The 19,028-nt window shown below is 49.2% G+C and overlaps 5 protein-coding genes across 5 annotated transcripts; 3 read left to right on the top strand and 2 right to left on the bottom strand.

Moving 5' to 3' along the window:
* Positions 1–4,343: 4,343 nt before the first annotated feature.
* Positions 4,344–5,771, top strand: N7509_012441 (basic helix-loop-helix domain-containing protein; the record flags this gene model as incomplete). The annotated part of the gene is made up of 1 exon (XM_056637078.1): positions 4,344–5,771. One exon carries the CDS (start codon positions 4,344–4,346, stop codon positions 5,769–5,771), a length of 1,428 nt encoding a protein of 475 aa, XP_056483108.1.
* Positions 5,772–6,953: 1,182 nt separating this feature from the next.
* Positions 6,954–8,766, bottom strand: N7509_012442 (uncharacterized protein; the record flags this gene model as incomplete). The annotated part of the gene is made up of 2 exons (XM_056637079.1): positions 6,954–8,374; positions 8,454–8,766. The coding sequence occupies 2 exons, from the start codon at positions 8,764–8,766 to the stop codon at positions 6,954–6,956; spliced, it is 1,734 nt and encodes a 577-aa protein (XP_056483109.1).
* A 791-nt stretch (positions 8,767–9,557) lies between these two features.
* Positions 9,558–9,992, bottom strand: N7509_012443 (uncharacterized protein; the record flags this gene model as incomplete). The annotated part of the gene is made up of 1 exon (XM_056637080.1): positions 9,558–9,992. One exon carries the CDS (start codon positions 9,990–9,992, stop codon positions 9,558–9,560), a length of 435 nt encoding a protein of 144 aa, XP_056483110.1.
* A 1,548-nt stretch (positions 9,993–11,540) lies between these two features.
* N7509_012444 (SLC26/SulP family anion transporter) lies at positions 11,541–14,085 on the top strand (the record flags this gene model as incomplete). Its single annotated transcript, XM_056637081.1, has 3 exons — positions 11,541–11,799; positions 11,863–12,008; positions 12,070–14,085. 3 exons carry the CDS (start codon positions 11,541–11,543, stop codon positions 14,083–14,085), a joined length of 2,421 nt encoding a protein of 806 aa, XP_056483111.1.
* Positions 14,086–16,190: 2,105 nt separating this feature from the next.
* Positions 16,191–17,522, top strand: N7509_012445 (fungal specific transcription factor domain-containing protein; the record flags this gene model as incomplete). Its single annotated transcript, XM_056637082.1, has 2 exons — positions 16,191–16,289; positions 16,344–17,522. 2 exons carry the CDS (start codon positions 16,191–16,193, stop codon positions 17,520–17,522), a joined length of 1,278 nt encoding a protein of 425 aa, XP_056483112.1.
* Between the last annotated feature and the right edge of the window lie 1,506 nt (positions 17,523–19,028).

Raw genomic sequence — 19,028 nt, forward strand, 5'->3', positions numbered from 1 at the left:
TCACTATTTATTCACTACCCATTACCCACTACCCACTATTCCTATTCCTATTCCTCCCCTTTACGGCATGCCCGAGAGAGACTTCCCGCTCAAAGTTTACCCTTTACCCCCTCTCCGTCGATCTCTGGCCGGTGCGCACCCTGTTGGCGATCGAAAATAGATGAACTGACCCACGAGCATCTTCACGGTCTGCAGAAACCCATCTACCGTATCGGATCTCCTCCCCTGCCATTGTGAGGTTGCATAGCCGATATCTCCCCTACCCTACCCTAGCCTACTTTACCTTCTCTGGACTGCCCTGTGGCTACCCGCTTGTACGACCACGTATAATTGTCCGACAGCGGGGGGGACTTGGGTAACACAAAGGGGGAATTTTGTTTTCTTCGGCTGGGAGCTTCTTTCTTATTTTCGAGACGCATCTGATACGCATATCTGATAGGCTGTACCATCGAATAGTGTGCACTTGAATGCTGGATAGCTCCGTATTATGTCCGACCCATACCCGACGTCATTTTATCATTTTTGATATTGTAGAATGGGGATAACCCGTCTGCTATCACCGGGTTTGGGTAATGCTCGCGGTTCCAGCGGTGAAAAAAGATATTTCCATGGTCATGTAGAGATACACTCCCTCCCTTCTCCCCTCTCCCCTCTGTCTTTGTCCAAGAGTCTCCTCCTTGCGTCAAAGGTGAACCGTGTCCTCGGCGATACCCTCCGAACCTTGACGGGACGGCGCGGGGAGGATCCACGGTGCTTCCTCCACTTCGGATGCACATCAACTAGCATCAACTACTCCGTACTGGTAGTAGACTTGAAACTACGGAGTACTCCTTACTATCCCGTACTAGCTCGTCTTGTTAGGCTAGTTGATGTGCATCCTGCATCTGCCTGTCGATTATGAATCATTCTCCGCTTCAGCTTCCTACTAGCTCCGTGGCTTAGATGCACATGGGAAACTCTGTCGATTCTGTATGGCTCAGCCTGTAAAACCGGTATTTGCTCCTCCTATCAAGGTGGTCCTTCTTTGATAGTTATTGGCTGGTCGTCTCAGACACATTCCACCCCCTCCTCTCTTTTCCCTCTTTCTCCCTCTCATGTCTCCGCCACATTCCCGAGATCAGTGTCTCGCGCAATCCCCAGTGCCACCGGGGGGGAGGAAGGAAGAAGAGGTCACAGCGCTGTGATGGCTCAAAACGGATCTCCATGAGATAGTGTCTTGTCTTTTTTTGTTATCGTGGAGCCTAGCCTAGGAGTACACGGACCATCCGGGCATCTCCACCCACACCATCGTGCAGGTTCAGGTGCAGGTGCAGCTGCGGAGGAAAAACAGATGCACGGCCCAACTCGTCGATCATCGTCCCCAAGTTGATCGCCACTCTCTGCACGTCTGCACGTCTGCACGACATTTGCAGAAAACGAACAGACCTTACTCCGTACTCCATACTCCCGCTTGAACTACATCATATAGGGATCTGACGAGGTGGATATCTACTTATCTACTTCGTACATATACCCTACCTTCTAAACCAACCCCCCGGGTTATTCTCCGGATCAGACTTGCGATTCGTATCTAATCCCTCACCTCCGTCAGGAACTGCCTCGCCTTCGTCGATCTTACCAATTCCGGCCTTTCCCATACACCCGACTACCACCTCTACCACCTCTCTCACACATCTTCTTTTCTGACTCTTTCTCATAGCCCAGTTATCAACTTCAAAGATCCACCGCCGCATGCCTGCCGAAGATCATCCCTCCCTGTGGTCATGGTATCTACATCCACATGGTCCTATTATTGGCGGATCTCCTTCTTCGTTGACCCTCCACCCTCCCCCACTAGCCTTCGGAGACACTAATGCAGTCGTTTCGAGACGAGATTGAACTAAAACCCACGCTAGATGGACTCCACGGCAGAGTTTCCTCCAGCATCACCGTCCTAACAATGCGCGCCTGTAACCCATGGGGACCATCTGATACATTCCTTCCGCCTGTGCCATCATATCATCTTTTATTTTTTTTTTCCGAATCATGACTCGCCCGTACAGGTGACAAACACCCATGGCATCATGGGATGGGCGCCGTTTACTAAATCCGGCTGTATCACCCTTCGCCCCTTCGTCCTAGTCTGTTTTTTCTTTCTTTATTTCCTCCCCAACACCAGTACTGAGGGTATTACTCTTTTCAACCGTAAAGGTAAATAGAAAATAAAATAGAAAATAAAAATAAAAAATGATAATACACTCTATACTCCATACAGAGGCTCGGGGTTTATCGTTGCCACCCCTCACTCACGCACACGCCTCCTCGCCCTTCGTAGTGGGCGTTCGTTCCCACGCAAGTGTCCACCGTTCACACCACTACGACCCGGCGAGAATGGTAAAATAGGAAATAAAAAATAGTAAAGAATAATCATAATAACAAAAAGGATAACTCTGAATCCACCACCCGTAATCCACAACCCCAGCAGCTGGGACCCCCCGAAAAATGACCCAAAGCGACACCACCAACAGCCCATAGTTGCAAATCCACTACGTAGTGCTAGCATTAGCGCCCGATGCCGAAGCCCGGCAAGCCTCAATCGATTCCCACCGATCGACGGGCTGCATGACCGATGTTGTAATATATCAAATGAGAGATGCAGGAGGGGCTCGAGTTCTTAAAGTCTGCCTCCGCCTCGTTTTTGTCTGCAAGTGATTTCACCCTTTTTTAAATTTTCTGCAACCCACTTTGCTGAGTTGTCACTGCATCTACCGTTGGATCGATTTTTCTAGAGAGAAAATACGAGGACGTTGTCAGGAGTACTATCTGAGCTGAAGTTTCTACAACTGTTGAACCCATGATTTGCCAGGATCGGTGGATCACGATCATACGCAGGTACGTGGAAAGGTTAGGTTTTTTTTTTCTCACTTATCATGTCGAGCCACGTTGGCAACATCCACTTGGTGTGTTCTGGATGATTTCCATCGATGTTCCTGCGTTGGCCATGTGGTTGGGGCTCTGCTTTAGCAGTGGTGGATGCAGATGCCTTTGTGCCTAGGTGACTAGATGCCTACTAGGGTGCTCAGTACTTGTTTACTGTTGGTGCCTACTACTAGGTACAATAACTTGAAGTGTTCTTCTAGTATACTAACAAGATCATACTTGGCAGGATTTACTACTACAACTTCAAGTTGGACTACAACTATACCGAGATATATTCCTATACTTTGGGGATTATATACTTCCGGTAGGTTATCCACCATACTACACAACCCTGAGATATACCTCCGAGTCCATTATCACCATCCCATTCAAATTCCCTTTTTCTTTTTCATTCAATCTTCTCTCCTATTTCCACCCATTTCCACCTCATCTCACCCATTTCCCCTCTCCCCCGTATTTCTTGCAATCCGAGCGGCGGCCTGAGCTTTAGCTGTACCAACATAGTACTAGCATCGCCACTGCTCACTCACCGCTCTCCCTCCGCGTCTTCCTCCTTCATTTCCCCCTCTCCCCGATTTCCCCCCCACTTTCATCTGGTTCCTTGTGAATTTCTGACTTCATTGCTCGTCTTCGATTGACAGGGCTGAGACGGGAACTGGCAGTATCGCCTTCCACGCTCGCCCTTTACTCGATTTGACTTGGCACTTCCCTTACTTCTTCTACCTCTTTCACTTCCCCTCCATCTCATCTCATCTCATCCTATCCCTATCTTCTTTCTTCCATCCGGCTTACAATCGCCTTGTCGCTGTCTTAGACTACGGTCCTTGTTTTACCGTTCTTTACCGACTCGACTCGGTTTAACCCCCGACTCACAAACCTCCGACATTTCAACTTCTCTTCCGACTCTGCCAACTCCCACCCATCCCACCTTTTCCTCTTCCTCGTTCTCGTTTGACTCAGAGGCGAGTGTCGCCCTCACAAACCTCCCTTCCGGCTGAAAGGTAAGGATCAACCACAACCCCCCCCTCTCTTCCCTCCCACCCCGGCATTCTTGAGATCTTTCTTTGTCACTCTGCTCTGTTCCCCCCTCGCCTACCATGTGGCCCTGGGTTGCCTTGTTGCGCCTCGTCGCTACACTGCGCTGCGTTAGGCCGCGCTGCATTAGGCTGCGCAACCCTGATTCCGATTAGCCGACCCCTCCCCAACATGTTTGCGTTCCGGAAAAGTCAATGCTAACATCGCTTGCGCACGCAGACTTCACATCTTTCCCGCCACATAACATACCGCATTGACGGCTGCCTGGCTGTGCCGATCAATAGTTGAACCAGAGAGGGTCAGTAATTCGGAACGACGACTATTCTCCCTCGACTCCACGCCCCTCCCCTGTCGCTGCTTCACCTGAACACTGGAATACCGTCGGGGCAATGGCAGAAGCAAGTCTTTTCATCAAGCACGAATCTGACGATCGCAGCAATCCATTTATGATGTCTCACTCCGGTTACTCCATGGGCGGTAACCAGTTCGGGAACCCCAATGAAGGGGTAGACCCCTCGGACTTGACTATGCAACAGGGCGGCTTCATGCCATACTCGTACGGTTCACAACAGAATATGGGCTCCAGCTTCAACTTTGGAAACTCTGGAATCGACACCGATGAACTTTTGGACCTCGAAATCAGCGGGCAAAATGGCGTCCAGCGAGACAATAATATTAACTACATGCACGACCAGTCCGCTGGCGGTATCGCCATGAGTCACCAGAGTCAAATGTCGCATCTCTACTCAAACACCCCCGATGGCGCCCCGATGGCCAGTCCCTTTGTCAATAACTCTTTCAACTACGAGCAGTTCCGCATGAACCAACAGAACCCCCATGTCCAGAGCGGCTCATTCGACCAGAACTACCTGAGCAGCAAGTCTCGCCCAGGCTTGTCCACGATGGACCGTACATCCTCGGATGCTCGGAGTCCCATGACCCCGAAGACTCCCGCTCTGGGGTCCTTGACATTGGGCACTCCGGAATCCGGGAGCTTCCCAGGTCAACCCATCCGAACTAGTGGATTGCAACACCGCCACCAGAAGACATTGTCGAATCAATGGGATGGAACTCCCGGCAGCGCGCATTCCTATGTCGATTCACCCATCTCCCTCCCCGGTCACCACGGCCAACATGCCGGCATTTCCGAGATCATCAAGTCGGGCAAACACGCATCGCTCCCGACCAAAGTCGACTCCCACCTGCCGGGTGGCCAGGACCTGGAATCTCAAGAGGCCAAGCGGCGCCGACGTCGCGCTTCACACAATCTCGTCGAACGCCGCCGCCGCGACAACATCAACGAGCGCATCCAGGATCTCTCCCACCTCGTACCACAGCACCGTCTCGAGGATGACAAGGTGCGCAAGCAGCTCGTCAACAACAGTGCCCTCTCCATGGCCGGTGCCGGTGGAAATGCCGCAACATCTCTCCTGGCCGGCGGCAATGGACGTCGCGCTACCCCAGGCAATATCACGATGGGCCTACCCATCGAAGAGAAAGAGAAAGGGCCCAACAAGGGTGACATCCTCAACGGCGCCGTCAGCTGGATGCGCGATCTGATGTGGGCCCTTCACGTCAAGTACCAGCAAGAAGCCGAGCTAGCCGAGATGATCGGCAGCCTCGGTGGAACCTGGCCCTTCGAGCCTACTGAGGAAGAGAAGCGCATGCGCAGCGAGATCCTCGACGCCCTGGAGAAGAACGATCCTACCTCTTTCGCCTACACCCGTGGCCCCGGAAGCGGTCTCCGCGTTCCTAAGCACACCAACCTCGCCGGCGACCCTGCACAAGGCGCCGATGCTCTGACTCCACCAACTTGAGCCCCTCCTTCCATGGCGTCTCGAATGGGAACCCCGGTCAACCACAGTACTGGAACAGTGCCGGCCATGCCGCCATGAGCTTCAAGGAGGAGGATGAGTACGGCATGGAGATGAACTGAGTTTGGATTTGATTTGATTTGATTGGAGCAGGGCTGAATCCCTAATATCGCTCCGATTTTCGACAACTTTTGACTCTTGGGCTGCATTCTGATATCACTTAATGCATACTTGGCGTTTGATGGGAGGATGAACCGATTTGTCGGCGTCTCGGGAGTGATAATGGGAAAGTGGAACTTGCATAGAGTTCCTCTCGGAATTTTCCTCTTCTTATTTTCCCTTCTCTGAATTTCTTATATCGATTTATCTTTGCAATTTCTTCTATCGTTCTTACGTTGGTGCTTCCAAGTCTAACGGCGATGGTAACGATGATAGACGCTATTTACGACCGTTGCCTCCTTCTGCGTCCGCCGACCTGGATGGACCTTTTTGATCGTTTTTCTGATTTCGGATTGACTTTCCATGTCCTTCTGGTTTTTCTCTTGACCGTTTTTCTTTGACTATCATTTTTGGATCTTATCATTTCTTTATTATTCCATCGATACCCTGTTTCTTTCTTTTGGTTGTCTTTTTCATTGGTTTTTGTTTTGAATATCTCCGGATTTTGAGTCTCGAATGCAGTTACAGATCATATATTTGACATTTATTGAATCTCTCTTCTCTATTCATCTTCTATGCCTACTGGCAACTTAATATTTCTTATTCAAGTTCCTTTATCTCTATTTGCGGGGGTTTCTTTTGTGTCCTTGCGCTTTCAGTTGAGCATACAACATCTGCCTTTTGTCTTACTTATTGGCTCCGGATATGTAACAAACGAATGTATTGGCTAAGCCACACTGCAAATGTTTATTTTTTATTATTCCAACGGCTAAAATCTCCTTAAGGTTATGTGTTGCCTGCAGTACGTAAGTGCAGTACGTGTACTAGTAGCTGCAGGTACCTAGGTTCGCCCCAGTAAGTACTAGTAGAATTCAAGTCTTATCTTAGGACCTCGGGATGATTGATCCACTCTGCTCCTCGTATTTACGCTCCTCCCGCGGTCCCGAGATCAGTCCTCGATTTCTAACACTTTCGACCCTAGCATCAGGGATACTTTTCCCGACACAGCATCTGTTGCCTGCAGCTTCAATCCAATCCCCGGACCTCGCTCATGTGAATTTGATCGTAGATACCCAGTCGGTTAATATGTCCCAAGACCATCCTATACCAAGGCCCCTGCAAAAACTCCATGATAGGAACACCTAGTCGCCGGAATTCAGCAACAAGATCATCGAGCAGAGACTCGAATTCTTTTATTAGAAGAGACTCTTCGTCTCGAATTTCATCAACTTCAGCTTTATCCATGTATTGGAGCCGATCGTCGGCGAAAGTATCACTTTTGCGACAACATGTATGTGTAAGATCCAATGCATCAAACGTGACCAGCCTAATAATAGAAATCTGAATATCGACACTTTTCTCCGCTCGCGATATAAGGAAGTTTATGGCTCCGGGTAGTCGATTTACCCCGCCTTTCATGTAAAATCTAGGCGTGTAGCGGAGAAGAAGATGTCGCAGAGCCGCTAGTAGCGGAGTACACCCGTCCATCGAACAAGCACATAAACAGTTATCTCGACAAGGGGCCCGGAGGGTATACCGCAAGTCAAATAAAGGGTCTTCTTCAGAGTCGGAATCCGGAGCTTGGAATTGCCGAAGCTCTGATAGAGATGTATGCGTTATTTCCCGAGCTAACATGCTGGCTAGACAAGTTCCGAGTAGATGGAGAACGGTTCCTCCACTATTATTACCCCAAGGAAGTGACCTGGTGGGATCGGCGCCTTTCGAAATAAGCCATCGCCGTCTCTTATGCGATGATTCGTAAATACCCGATGAGGAAATCATTGTCATGAGGGGTGTTTTGCCGGATGAATCTCTTGTGTCGATGTCTTCGAAGCCGTGTTCGAAGAGTAGGTCAAGTGTGTCTATCTTTCGCAAAGGTTGATGATATACGGACTTCGAGATCGAAGGCTCCGCAACTTCGAGTGAAGGGTCAATATTGATACCGCGTTCTTTCAACGCAAGGCATATTCTAGACGCGACGATATCGGGAACTGATGAAGGGAGGAAGACACTGGCACTGGCAATTACTTCGATTCTCGCAAGGTCGATCTGCGACATGCTAGCTTGAGCAATTATGGCAAGTCGCTTGCGTCGCTTTGATAATTCTTCAATGAGAATTTTTGTCATCTTGTTACCGTCATTCAGAGTCTCCGCTGCGCAGATATCATCTGGCTTGAGTGGATGGCCGGCCTCTAGCAATGCCTTGCTTGATTGGTAGTTACGTTCGCGCATTGCCATGTACAATGGAGATAATGGGTATCTCCTATGCATATCGACTCCGGCGTCTGCTAGGATTTCTATTCCTCTGGGCCATCCTACGGCGAGCTGGATTAATGCGGTATTCCCGATGATATCGTTTGGAGAAGCGCGGCCGGAGAGAAGTTCGACATTGAGGTCATGTTCGGACTCCTGGATGATAGCTTTGGCAACGTCGGGAATATCGACGACTAGAAAGGAATTCTCTGTTATTATTTTGCCTTGAGTCACAACATCCTAAAGGAAATCTGTGTTGGATGAGTCGGGTACCTTCTTCATTTTCAACGAGAACCTGCAGTAAGTTCGCTTTGCTTATTGGTGATTGCAATGCACCACGCACAGTGACAATGCCACCACGATGAGCGAGACGCGTGAGCATCCGAGACTTTTCCGCATTGAGCTCTACAGCGCCGATGAACTTGTCCAACCCCGTTCCACCCAGCGAGGTGGAAGTGCTTAGCGCTGCGCCACTGTTAATCAGGAAGGCGAATAGCCTTGCGAAATGAACATAGGCATCTGGATGCCATTGCGAACTACACGAGAATGCAAAACACGCAGCCTGGGTGAGTGTGAATATCAGCATACTGGAAAATAAAAGATGGCAAATATTTAGCTCGGCAGCTTCTAGCCTGCTACTAAAGAAGGGAGAGGCAAAACCAGGATTTCGATCGCAACGTACGTCCAGAAAGGAATTTCCGTCCGACCCTAGGTCCAATGGACTCGCTTGGCCAGTAGTGAAAAGGTGTTTTAGCAGGTCTATTATGTTATTGACAAATTCCTCGGGGCGCTGGGATTTCGCGCTAAGCCCGTGTATGTAAATGGAAAAGAAACCAGGGTGATTGGGGGACAGGGGCACGCGGAGAGTTAGCGAAGGGGCGATTGAAAATCCTCCAGCGCCTCTAGTCATGAAAAAGGAGGCCGATATAGTGATATTCAAGAGGCGGCTATAATAGCTATAGGACTTTTCTCCTCGATTCCTTGAATTTGAATCAACCACGGCCTCTCCGAGTTCATGTTCATGTTCTCGCTTTGTGGTGATCGCGTGCTTTTGTTCATCACACCAAGTTTGCAGTAGTTCTGGCGGTGGTGGCGAAGAAAGTTTCGATATATGTTGCAATTCAAGGTGCTGATTCCATCATCAGCGAGTTCGTTTAGAAAATAAAATTAAAAACGAAAAGACCTGAAGGCAAGCTTTTCTTTTGCCTCATCTCGCTTCTACAAACCATACCATTGATTGAACCTCGCTAAGCAATTTCCCCTGGGCCAATACCAAAGACGGGATCAGTCGCGTATTTTGAGCCGAAAACCTACATCGCAGAACGGAAGTCCCCGCTGGTCAATTTCCATTGCTATCAGAAATGACATATTATCCACTCACACGTGGAGAGTAGTCTGCAGTCCCATCTGAAGACTATCCAAATCATTGGCCAAAGCCCGCAAAGCCTCTTTCCGAAATGGATATGCGGCCCTCTTTCTTTGCGCACGCATCTTCTCGCCGAAGCCCTCGGCGGATAGGGCGGGTTTCCACCGATCGACCGCATTTTGAACCTTCAGTATACCTCCGCGGATACTCTGGATCTTATTCTGAAGATCGTAAGCGATACCGGGATCGGAGAGCTGTGATTCTTGAATAATTTCTCGCAGAGCGTTGAGTGGGCCTTCGAGGCTTTCGGCTTTATTGGCGATTTCTTGGATTTCTTCCTCTGCGCCTCGCCACGCTTTGCAGTATGAGGTGATCTCTTCGCGTACCTGTAGGCCAAGAGATACCACCCCCAGCGCGGCACCTAGGATCGAAAGAGGGTCCGCCATGATGGTGTGCAAGTCCACGACGAACAGGGTCTTGCATTTGGGGAAAGCCACGCGGGAAATAAGGAGGCGGGGTTGGGCTTTCCTGAGGCTCGTATTCGTCGCCTGGGCCAAGGCCACGGGCTCGGAGCGATCACGTCGAAATGTGTAGAAATGACGTTTTGCATCTTGCATTTGCCTTTTGAGCTTATAATTCCAAGGATGCTTTTTCCTTTTTCCTTTTTCTTCATGTTGGCGAACTTAGAGCCGGGATGAATCGCGTTCTGTCGCGCTTGTACATAGAATGGTTAGCACGCACTAGGTGGCTAGTCAATAAGACCATCTGGTATTCTCAGAGTTGGAATAGAGCTCGAATTTCTTTAAGAGAGTAAAAAAAAAGATGCTTTGAAACAAAATAAATATGCACGGTCCAAGACTCTGGGGCGAAAGAAGTACAGTGTTCCAAGAAAGAAGCAAATATTGTCAGCGAAGAGGCGACGAAGAAGAATAAGTAAACATGGGGCTGGATTGAACTGCACTGCCACTCACGCCGGGGGCCGCAACCTTGTTTCACCGAAGTTAGGGCGAACCCTGATACAGATGGTGCCACGGACTAGCCCGTGCCATGGCCAACGGGAATGAGACTTGAGGTTGCGCAATCGATCTTGCCGGGAATGGATCTCAATTTGGGGCCAATGCTTGGGAAGCCAGTCACGCTACGAAACAGACAGGCCTAGGCGCAGAATTCGCTCACTGTGAGTCGTTGACCTTTTTCTGGAACTTGGCTTGGTTGGCTTGCCAAGGGTTAGGCGCCGAGAAGAATACGGTTCAGACAGACTCGGCAAAAAAGCACGTTTTTCTTGGAAACTGGCAGTACTGAAGGTACGGAGTACTAACAGGGATCACATAGATCTCAAGATCGCAAAATCTTACAATAGACTGGAATATAATTGCCTCGGTGAGACTCCGATTTCAGCCCTAGCCGTCTCCTTTTTTATGTACTCGAGGTGGGGATGATGGGCCTTTGAAACGGCCCCGTCCGGATTGACATCCACAGGTGTTGGAGTATGTAGTATACGATGAGATTTAAGTCAAATAGACTCGTAGTACCTGTAGTACTGCATTGTGGAGGTCATCCGCTCAGTGTAGGCTTGGTATATCAAAGAGTACTCCTTCTGACCTCGGGAGGCGTCTGACAGCGCATGCAAGTCCATCAATTAAGCGAAAGAATGGAAAAGAATAAAACAAACAAATTAAACAGTCATCAGTTTCCGTTTGAATCGGATTGAGAGGGTTCCCACTGGGGGGTTGTGATTGGCTGACGGGACGGACTTCGATATTTGCATTAATGTTCCAAAATCACGACATCACGCTAAACATGACCGGAGGAAGCATGTTATAATTTACAGGGAGGCGTGCTTAGCTGAATCCCGGTCAACTGGTCGCAACCTTCTTTTTCTTTTTCTTACCTTCTTAACCCTCTCACTTCCCCTCGGACCTTCCAGTTTTCTCAGTAGAAACTGGACCCTCTAGCCTTTTATACTTCCTAAAAGCCGAGGGCGAGTCTCAGTCATGTCTGGAAGTACCCGCAGCAAAGTCGGGCATGCCCTGGCAAAGGTGCTCCGCATCAACGTGGAGGAAAAGAATTACTATGTCGCTGAGGCGAATAGTCCTCACGCATATGTCGATCCGGATCCAACGACGGGTGAATGGATTGCAGCTCACACCCCGACACGCCAGCAGGTTGGCCGATACTTTTACAACATCTTCCCTTTCATCCACTGGATCGGTTATTACAACGTGCAGTGGCTGATCGGAGATCTGGTTGCCGGTATGTTGGGACTTATTTACGCGTCAAGTATCACCAGAGGCTAATGTAGGATGTCATCTATAGGTATCACCGTCGGCGCCGTTGTTGTTCCTCAGGGTATGGCCTACGCCGAGCTCGCCAACCTGGCTCCTGAGTATGGTCTGTACTCTTCCTTCATGGGTGTCTTAATCTACTGGTTCTTTGCTACTTCCAAAGATATTACGATCGGAGTGAGTCACCAAAATTCCCGTCTCATCTTCTTGCCTCTCAAAACTAACGCATTGGAATCAGCCCGTTGCAGTGATGTCAACCCTCGTCGGAAATATCATCACCAAGACCCTGGCGGAACACCCAGAGCTCGATGGGCCGACTATTGCGTCAGCGCTAGCAATTATTTGCGGTGCTATCGTGGCCGCCCTTGGGTTTCTCAGACTTGGATTCATCGTCGACTTCATCCCCTTGCCTGCGATCACGGCATTCATGACCGGATCTGCAATCAATATCATATCTGGCCAAGTCAAAACAGTCCTTGGTGAAACCGCCAGCTTTTCAACACGCGATGCATCATACAAGATGATTATAAACAGCTTGAAATACCTGCCAACTACTCAGATGGATGCGGCAATGGGACTTACGGCATTGGCAATGCTGTACATTATTCGCTTCTCATGCAGTTGGGCCGCGAAGAAGTATCCTCAGAAGGCAAAGACTTTCTTTTTCATCTCTACTCTGCGTACCGCATTCGTGATCCTTTTCTACACTATGATCAGTGCTGCTGTCAACTTACATCGCCGCGACAAACCTGCATTCAAGATTCTGGGAACTGTACCCCGAGGTTTTAAGCACGCCAAGGTACCAAAACTGAACAAGGAAATCATCTCCTCGTTTGCGAGTGAGCTACCCGCGGCTACCATCGTGCTTCTGATTGAACATATTGCGATCTCTAAGTCTTTTGGTCGCGTCAACAACTACAAAATTGACCCGTCCCAAGAATTCATTGCGATCGGTGTTTCCAACCTTCTTGGTCCTTTCTTGGGAGGATACCCTGCTACCGGTTCATTCTCCCGCACTGCTATTAAAGCTAAGGCTGGTGTACGAACACCTCTTGCTGGAGTTATCACTGCTGTTGTCGTTCTTCTTGCGATTTATGCATTGCCAGCCGTTTTCTTCTACATCCCCAAGTCCTCCTTGGCAGGCGTCATCATTCACGCCGTCGGTGATCTTATCACTCCTCCCAGTACGACCTACCAGTTTTGGCGAGTATCACCCATCGATGCTATCATCTTCCTGATGGGTGTCATCGTGATCACTTTCACCACAATTGAGATTGGAATCTATTGCACGATTTGTGTCTCCCTTGCTGTTCTCCTGTTCCGCCTGGCCAAGGCCCGTGGCCAATTTTTGGGCCAAGTCAACGTTCACTCTGTCGTCGGAGACCATATCTTGGAAGAGCACGCGGGTCCTCAGGGAGTGGCCATTGGCCCACGAAGTGCCTACTTGCCGACCTCGCGCGAGGATGGTTCCAACCCCCATGTGAAGATTCAGCAACCAGCACCAGGCATCTTCATCTACCGACTGTCAGAGGGTCTCAATTACCCTAACGCAAACCACTATACTGATTTCCTCGTTGATCACATCTTCCAAAACACTCGAAAGTCTGATCTGGATGCGGATAACAACCCTGGCGACCGACCATGGAATGACCCCGGACCTGGCAAGGGCGGTCTCGCCGATCGTGAAGCATTATTAGCCCGCCCGACCCTTCAAGCAGTCATCCTAGATTGCGCTTCTGTGAACAACCTCGATGTCACTTGCGTTCAGACACTCGTCGATGTGAGAAATCAACTCGATCGCTATGCCGCTCCTCACCGTGTCCAGTGGCATTTCGCACACTTGCACAACAGATGGTCCAAACGTGCTCTGGCTGCCGCTGGATTCGGTCAGCCCACAAGTCAACTCATGGACCCCAACCGCAAGTGGCAGCCTATCTTCAGTGTGGCAGAGATGCATGGCGACCCCCGAGCTGTTAGGAACAAGCTTGACTCGCTCGACGGTAAGGATGTCGAGAGTGGTCTGCAGAAGGAGCCTTACTCCCTGTCCACTGAGCAGGCAAAGGATCTGGAATCGAAGTCTGTGGATGATAGTATCAGCACTGGTACCGCGACAGACAAGGCTCAACAAAGAAAGGGTTCGTCCTCGAAGGTCATTATTGAGAACGTGAACCGGCCTTTCTTCCATGTTGATTTGACCACTGCCCTTGATAGCGCCTTGTCCTACACTGATTCCAAGGGAACTTCTTTTTCGTGATTAATTGTTTGTTGATAACCCGTGATGCGAATTGAACATAATAGGATTTAATCGGTTCATGAGTGCTAGTAACTCGAACCTTCTGCAATACTGAACACACGTAAATCCTCATGTAGACCTCTAGCTTCTGTCTGTGTCACTGCATCGACCCGCATAAGGGTGGCTGTAATATAATATGGGGCTCATCAAGTTCAATGGTGAGTCCAGGGACCTGGCGACTATTTAACTTCGACGTATAGAAAGAAGAAATTCGCAAGTCCGGTAGTTCCCGTTGTGCATAACCGGGCAGCGGGAGCAGGCATCTTATTTGATCCAATCCGATGCTGTGCAACGTGATTTGCTGCCCCATAAAATCATTGCAGGGCGACCAACGCATGCATGAAGGTGGCTTTTCACATGACCTATCTTGAACGACAGTAAATATCATTCCTTGCTGCCCAAGTGGGCCGCTGCCACAACTTCCATTCATCTCTTTTTCTGATGTGGGCTTCTACCATCAAATAATGCAGGATTGGATCTACCTACATCGGCCTGCTCCAATTGTTGATTCAGCGCGAAGGTCCGATGAAACAACGGTACTGGCGACCGAACCAAGCATTCCTAGGCGCAGCAAAAAGAAGTGGAAAGGGAAAATCCAAACAAGGAGACACCGCGAAGGATGAGTCTTCCGTCGCGACCGAGACAAGCTCGGAGGAATCGTCGACAGGTTCAAATTCAAGTTCAACCAGCACGGAAAATACCCCAAACGAGGCAGCCAAAGTTCCTGTAATGACGAGAAAGTCGGGCCGCCGCGTCCATTTCCCAATCGAAGTTATAAATGCCCCAATCAAGAATTCCAAAGATTTACCCCCCGAAAACGCCATAGCCAGTCAAGGAGTCACCGTATACGACCGCTCGAGTAATAGTTTGATATTTTCAGTTGCCCCACGTTCCGTCGGCCGATCTCAAGTCGCTTTGGATCGCATACCATTTTCATTTCGATTTGGTCGACGGTAGGTGATCCGAAGAAGTCTGTGGATGTGAAGCATTGCAGTACTGATTGAAAAATAGCAATCGCTAATTCGCCGTCGACTGCTTTTATTCCTTACGTTTCATCGTATGCATGTGAGCCTTGGTGTCAATCGCTTCTATTTTTTATTTATTTATTGGATGAGATGAAGGTCTTGGTCCGATTCGGAGATAAACCGAGAGAGAGGATTCGATCCACATGGCGCGTTAGGTTATTTTGGTCTCCAGTTTTGTCGCACATTTTTTATTGGTCCTTCTCATAGTGTTATTGCATGTATTGGAGCACAGTGTATGGTCCGGCATTTAAAGCAATCCATCCGTTCAATCTCCTCAGTGGCCTGATCTCTTAAGGTCGGTACTTTTCGGTGCGATTGACTGGCCCTTGTGTCAGTTTTAGCTGAGAGCAAGAGACCACTTGGTTCAAAACACTCCGATTGCTCCAGAGACAAGAGATGTCCCCAAGTAAACATTGTCGCACTATGTTTCCATACTTGTGGGGAAGTTGCGGTGAGAATCTGGGGTTCCGGGAAATAAAGAACAACTTTGGCATTGACCACCCCGCGCGGGGATCTCCGAGGATACCGAGAATACCGAGGGGTCCTTCCCCCTTCCTTTCAAATAGCCGAGACTCGCTCTGAACCCCCGCCAATTTCCCAGTTTCTGCATCAACACATGGTGCGATTCCCAAAATGAGGGAACGGAGCCTCATCCAACGCCGGCCCAGTCGGGGTATGACCCGGAAACCGGCAGTCCTGTCCACTTACCCCTTGGATAATATGATGACCGAGGTTCATCGACTCTTGGGTCCGACATGGGTTTTACCACCTTACAACCTCTTGCTCCCGTCATACTTGAAATCCCCTTCGTCGCGGTTACAGCAGGATGATATAGATTTTCTTGTTCGAAAAGGCGCCTTTGATATTCTAGATCCTCTCTTTTCACAAGAATGTTTCAAAGCGTATATTCGACATGTGCATCCCCATGTTCCGTTCCTTGATCTAGATCCCTTTTCAGCGATCATCTTTAATTGTTCACCCCGTTCACAAGGCGTGAATTATAAAGGGGAGAAACTGAGCTTGCTTTTATACCAAGCGGTTATGTTTTCTGGTGCATTTTTTGTTGATTTGAAATACTTATACGCGGCTGGCTTTCTCTCTCGGCGGAGTGCGTTGGATACCCTTTTCCAACGAGCACGAGTAAGTGGTACAGGTCTGGACATACTTCTTTCTTTAAAGCTGAGTCAATGTTAGGTTCTATATGATCTTGATGCCGAAGATGACAAATTGGCTGCCGTCCAGAGTCTTCTACTTATGACCTATTGGTATGAAAATCCAGACAGACACAAGGATGGGCGCCATTGGATTGGTGTCTGCATATCTCTCGCATACAAGTCGGAGCTCCATCTCGACTACTCAAATCATCCCGATTGGAACTTCCGAAGGATTCTATGGTGGAGCATTTTCACACGCGATAGGCTGATGTCGCTGGGATTACAACAACCTCCCATGATCAAAGATCAATTTCAGTCATCCATCCCGGTGCTTGGAATCGACAAAGATGATATAGTGACACCGAGATTCCGATCTGGTCTTGGATTCTCATACTACGGCGACAATCACGAAAAGCTAGCTCGGATCTTTATCGAGAAAATTAACCTCTGTCGCTGCATCAAAGATGATCTTTACGCCTGGGACTGCCAGTCTATAAACACGCGGCCAATTGTTTCGCAGCCTCGCAGGTCATGTCTTTGGCTCTCAAAACTGGAGTTGGAAGATTGGCTCCAGGCCTTGCCTAAGAGCATCTCATTTTCGCCTGTCCCATTTATGACAAATGAATCCGACCTCCTTCTCTACTCCCATGCCGCTTGGTTGAAAATGGTTTACCTCGAGTTGCATAGTACCCTTCATCGACAACTTGACTTTCTGTCCGAACAATATAGCCCACGCCAGCAATTATCTCTTGAGTCACCAAACTGTCCGGTCCTTCAAAGCGCAGTGGAATTCACTGCAATATTACAAGATCTCAACGAGAAACATCTCACATCCTATCTTACGACGACTAGCGTTCCCATGATTCTGCGGATGGGACTCCTTCATATACAAGAGGTCTTCTCCGCCGATTCGTACGCAGACGGTGCCAGCCTTCGCCGACTGCTTCACTGCATCTTTTCACTTCAGCAGCTCGGTAGCAGATATGGATCGGCGTTATTTGTTGCTTCGCTGCTAGGAGCTCCTCGTGGCTCCTCTATCGCTACATCTTCACCTAGTGAGATATTAGCACATGTCGATGTGGAGTCATTGGGTCGGCTGACATCGGCATACAATGACCATTCCGTCCCAACGGTTCTCAAAATTAGAGAGCCGTATGACGTTGACATCGTCTCGGGGCTTAAGTCAAAGGTTGCCAATTTAAAAATAGCGGCTTCATAGGTGTGGAAATAAGAGTTTCCAGGCGCTGCTTGGCAGCAGGTTGTTTGCGAAAAAAAATGATTCTTAACGACACTTCGAAATTGATACACTTACCCCTTTTCCATATCGTTTGTAAAAGTCTCGTCGTGGAGTTGCCAGCAGTGGCAGCTTGCGAGTCAGAAACCTATCCGAGCGTTACTAGTATATTAGTATAATTTTGCTCGCATGGGTAACTTTTCTCCCTACAGAAAAGGCACTAATACCTCTGAAGGCTTAATCCCTGTTGAATGTCAGCCACTTCTGCAGTCAGTATTATGATCAATCGACAAATAAAAAGAACCGAGTCAAAGCTAAAACAATGTGGCGGTTTGATGGAGTTGCCCAGGTGATTGACAGACAGTGAAACAGCCTTCGGCGGTAAATAACCCGTGAACGGTTATCAGGTACCAATATAGTTTCCGATCGACTAGGATCATTTAGATGCCGTGTTCATGCCGCCGTACGACATCTGCCTAACCTTAACTCTACGAATGGGTGACCACGCCGGGAGATGTGCTTCAGCGGTCTTCAATGGCAGGTTCTGACAGGTTGACCCACCCCTCCACATGGTCATTGCTCCACGAGGTTATCAGGACCACGCGGGGCAGCTAAGGGGTAAAGGAATCTGGCCTAATATTTCGAGGAGTATTCTACTCGTAAGAGCATACTCGTAGCAACAGCAGCAATCCCACGGAATGATCCGGATTATGGCAATATGTCTCAAAGGAGAATATTCACTTTGACGCAAAATGGCCCCCACTGAGATAAAAGAGAAACCGGCTTTCGTCGGTCAGCTCTGCCCTAGGTTCCAACAATACCATCCATACGAGGGTAGGTGCGGGACAACTGGAACGGAATAGTACAAAAAAACCGAAATCTCAATCCTTGGACGCTTGGCCCTTGGCGGGCGCACGGTAGAGGCTTGCTACGATCGAATCAGATAGGGGTAATTCAGAATTATGGAGTCAGCCTCCTAACGCCTCTTGCGCCCGGGTATCCTCGAGGTGTCCCTACCGCAGAAATGTAACGCAATCGGAGGCCCCGAGCGAAAAGAGATTCGTGTTCGAAAGAAGGTTAGCGTGACTGGATCCGGGGTCTTGGCTACCGGAAGAGTGGATTTCACCCAATCAGAGGGTAAGCTTATCGTGGGAAACGTGGCTGAGACGGCATCCCGTGGGCTTGGGACTCAACGCTAGTCTACTTTAGGAAAGGGCAATTTGGCCCCACCGTCCCACGGTACAGCAGTACGCAGTACCGCAGATAACAGAGCAGGAAGCAGGAAGCAGCGAGCACTGATACGCCCAGAGCAGAGTGCAGCCGCCTCCCCATACATAGTTACAGTACGGAGAGAACGGGGTACCGAGTACCTCAGCACTTTCTCTCTCTCTCGCTTCTAGACTTATTCCCTTTTAAACCTCTGGCCAACCCGCACTTTTTCGTCGTCTTTTTTTCTCTCTTCTTCTTCTTTGCACTTCTACTTCGTCTCAG

Source organism: Penicillium cosmopolitanum (genome assembly GCF_028827165.1).
Source record: "Penicillium cosmopolitanum strain IBT 29677 chromosome Unknown utg000011l:1.0-3548175.0:1.0-3550911.0, whole genome shotgun sequence".
Lineage (NCBI taxonomy): Eukaryota > Fungi > Ascomycota > Eurotiomycetes > Eurotiales > Aspergillaceae > Penicillium > Penicillium cosmopolitanum.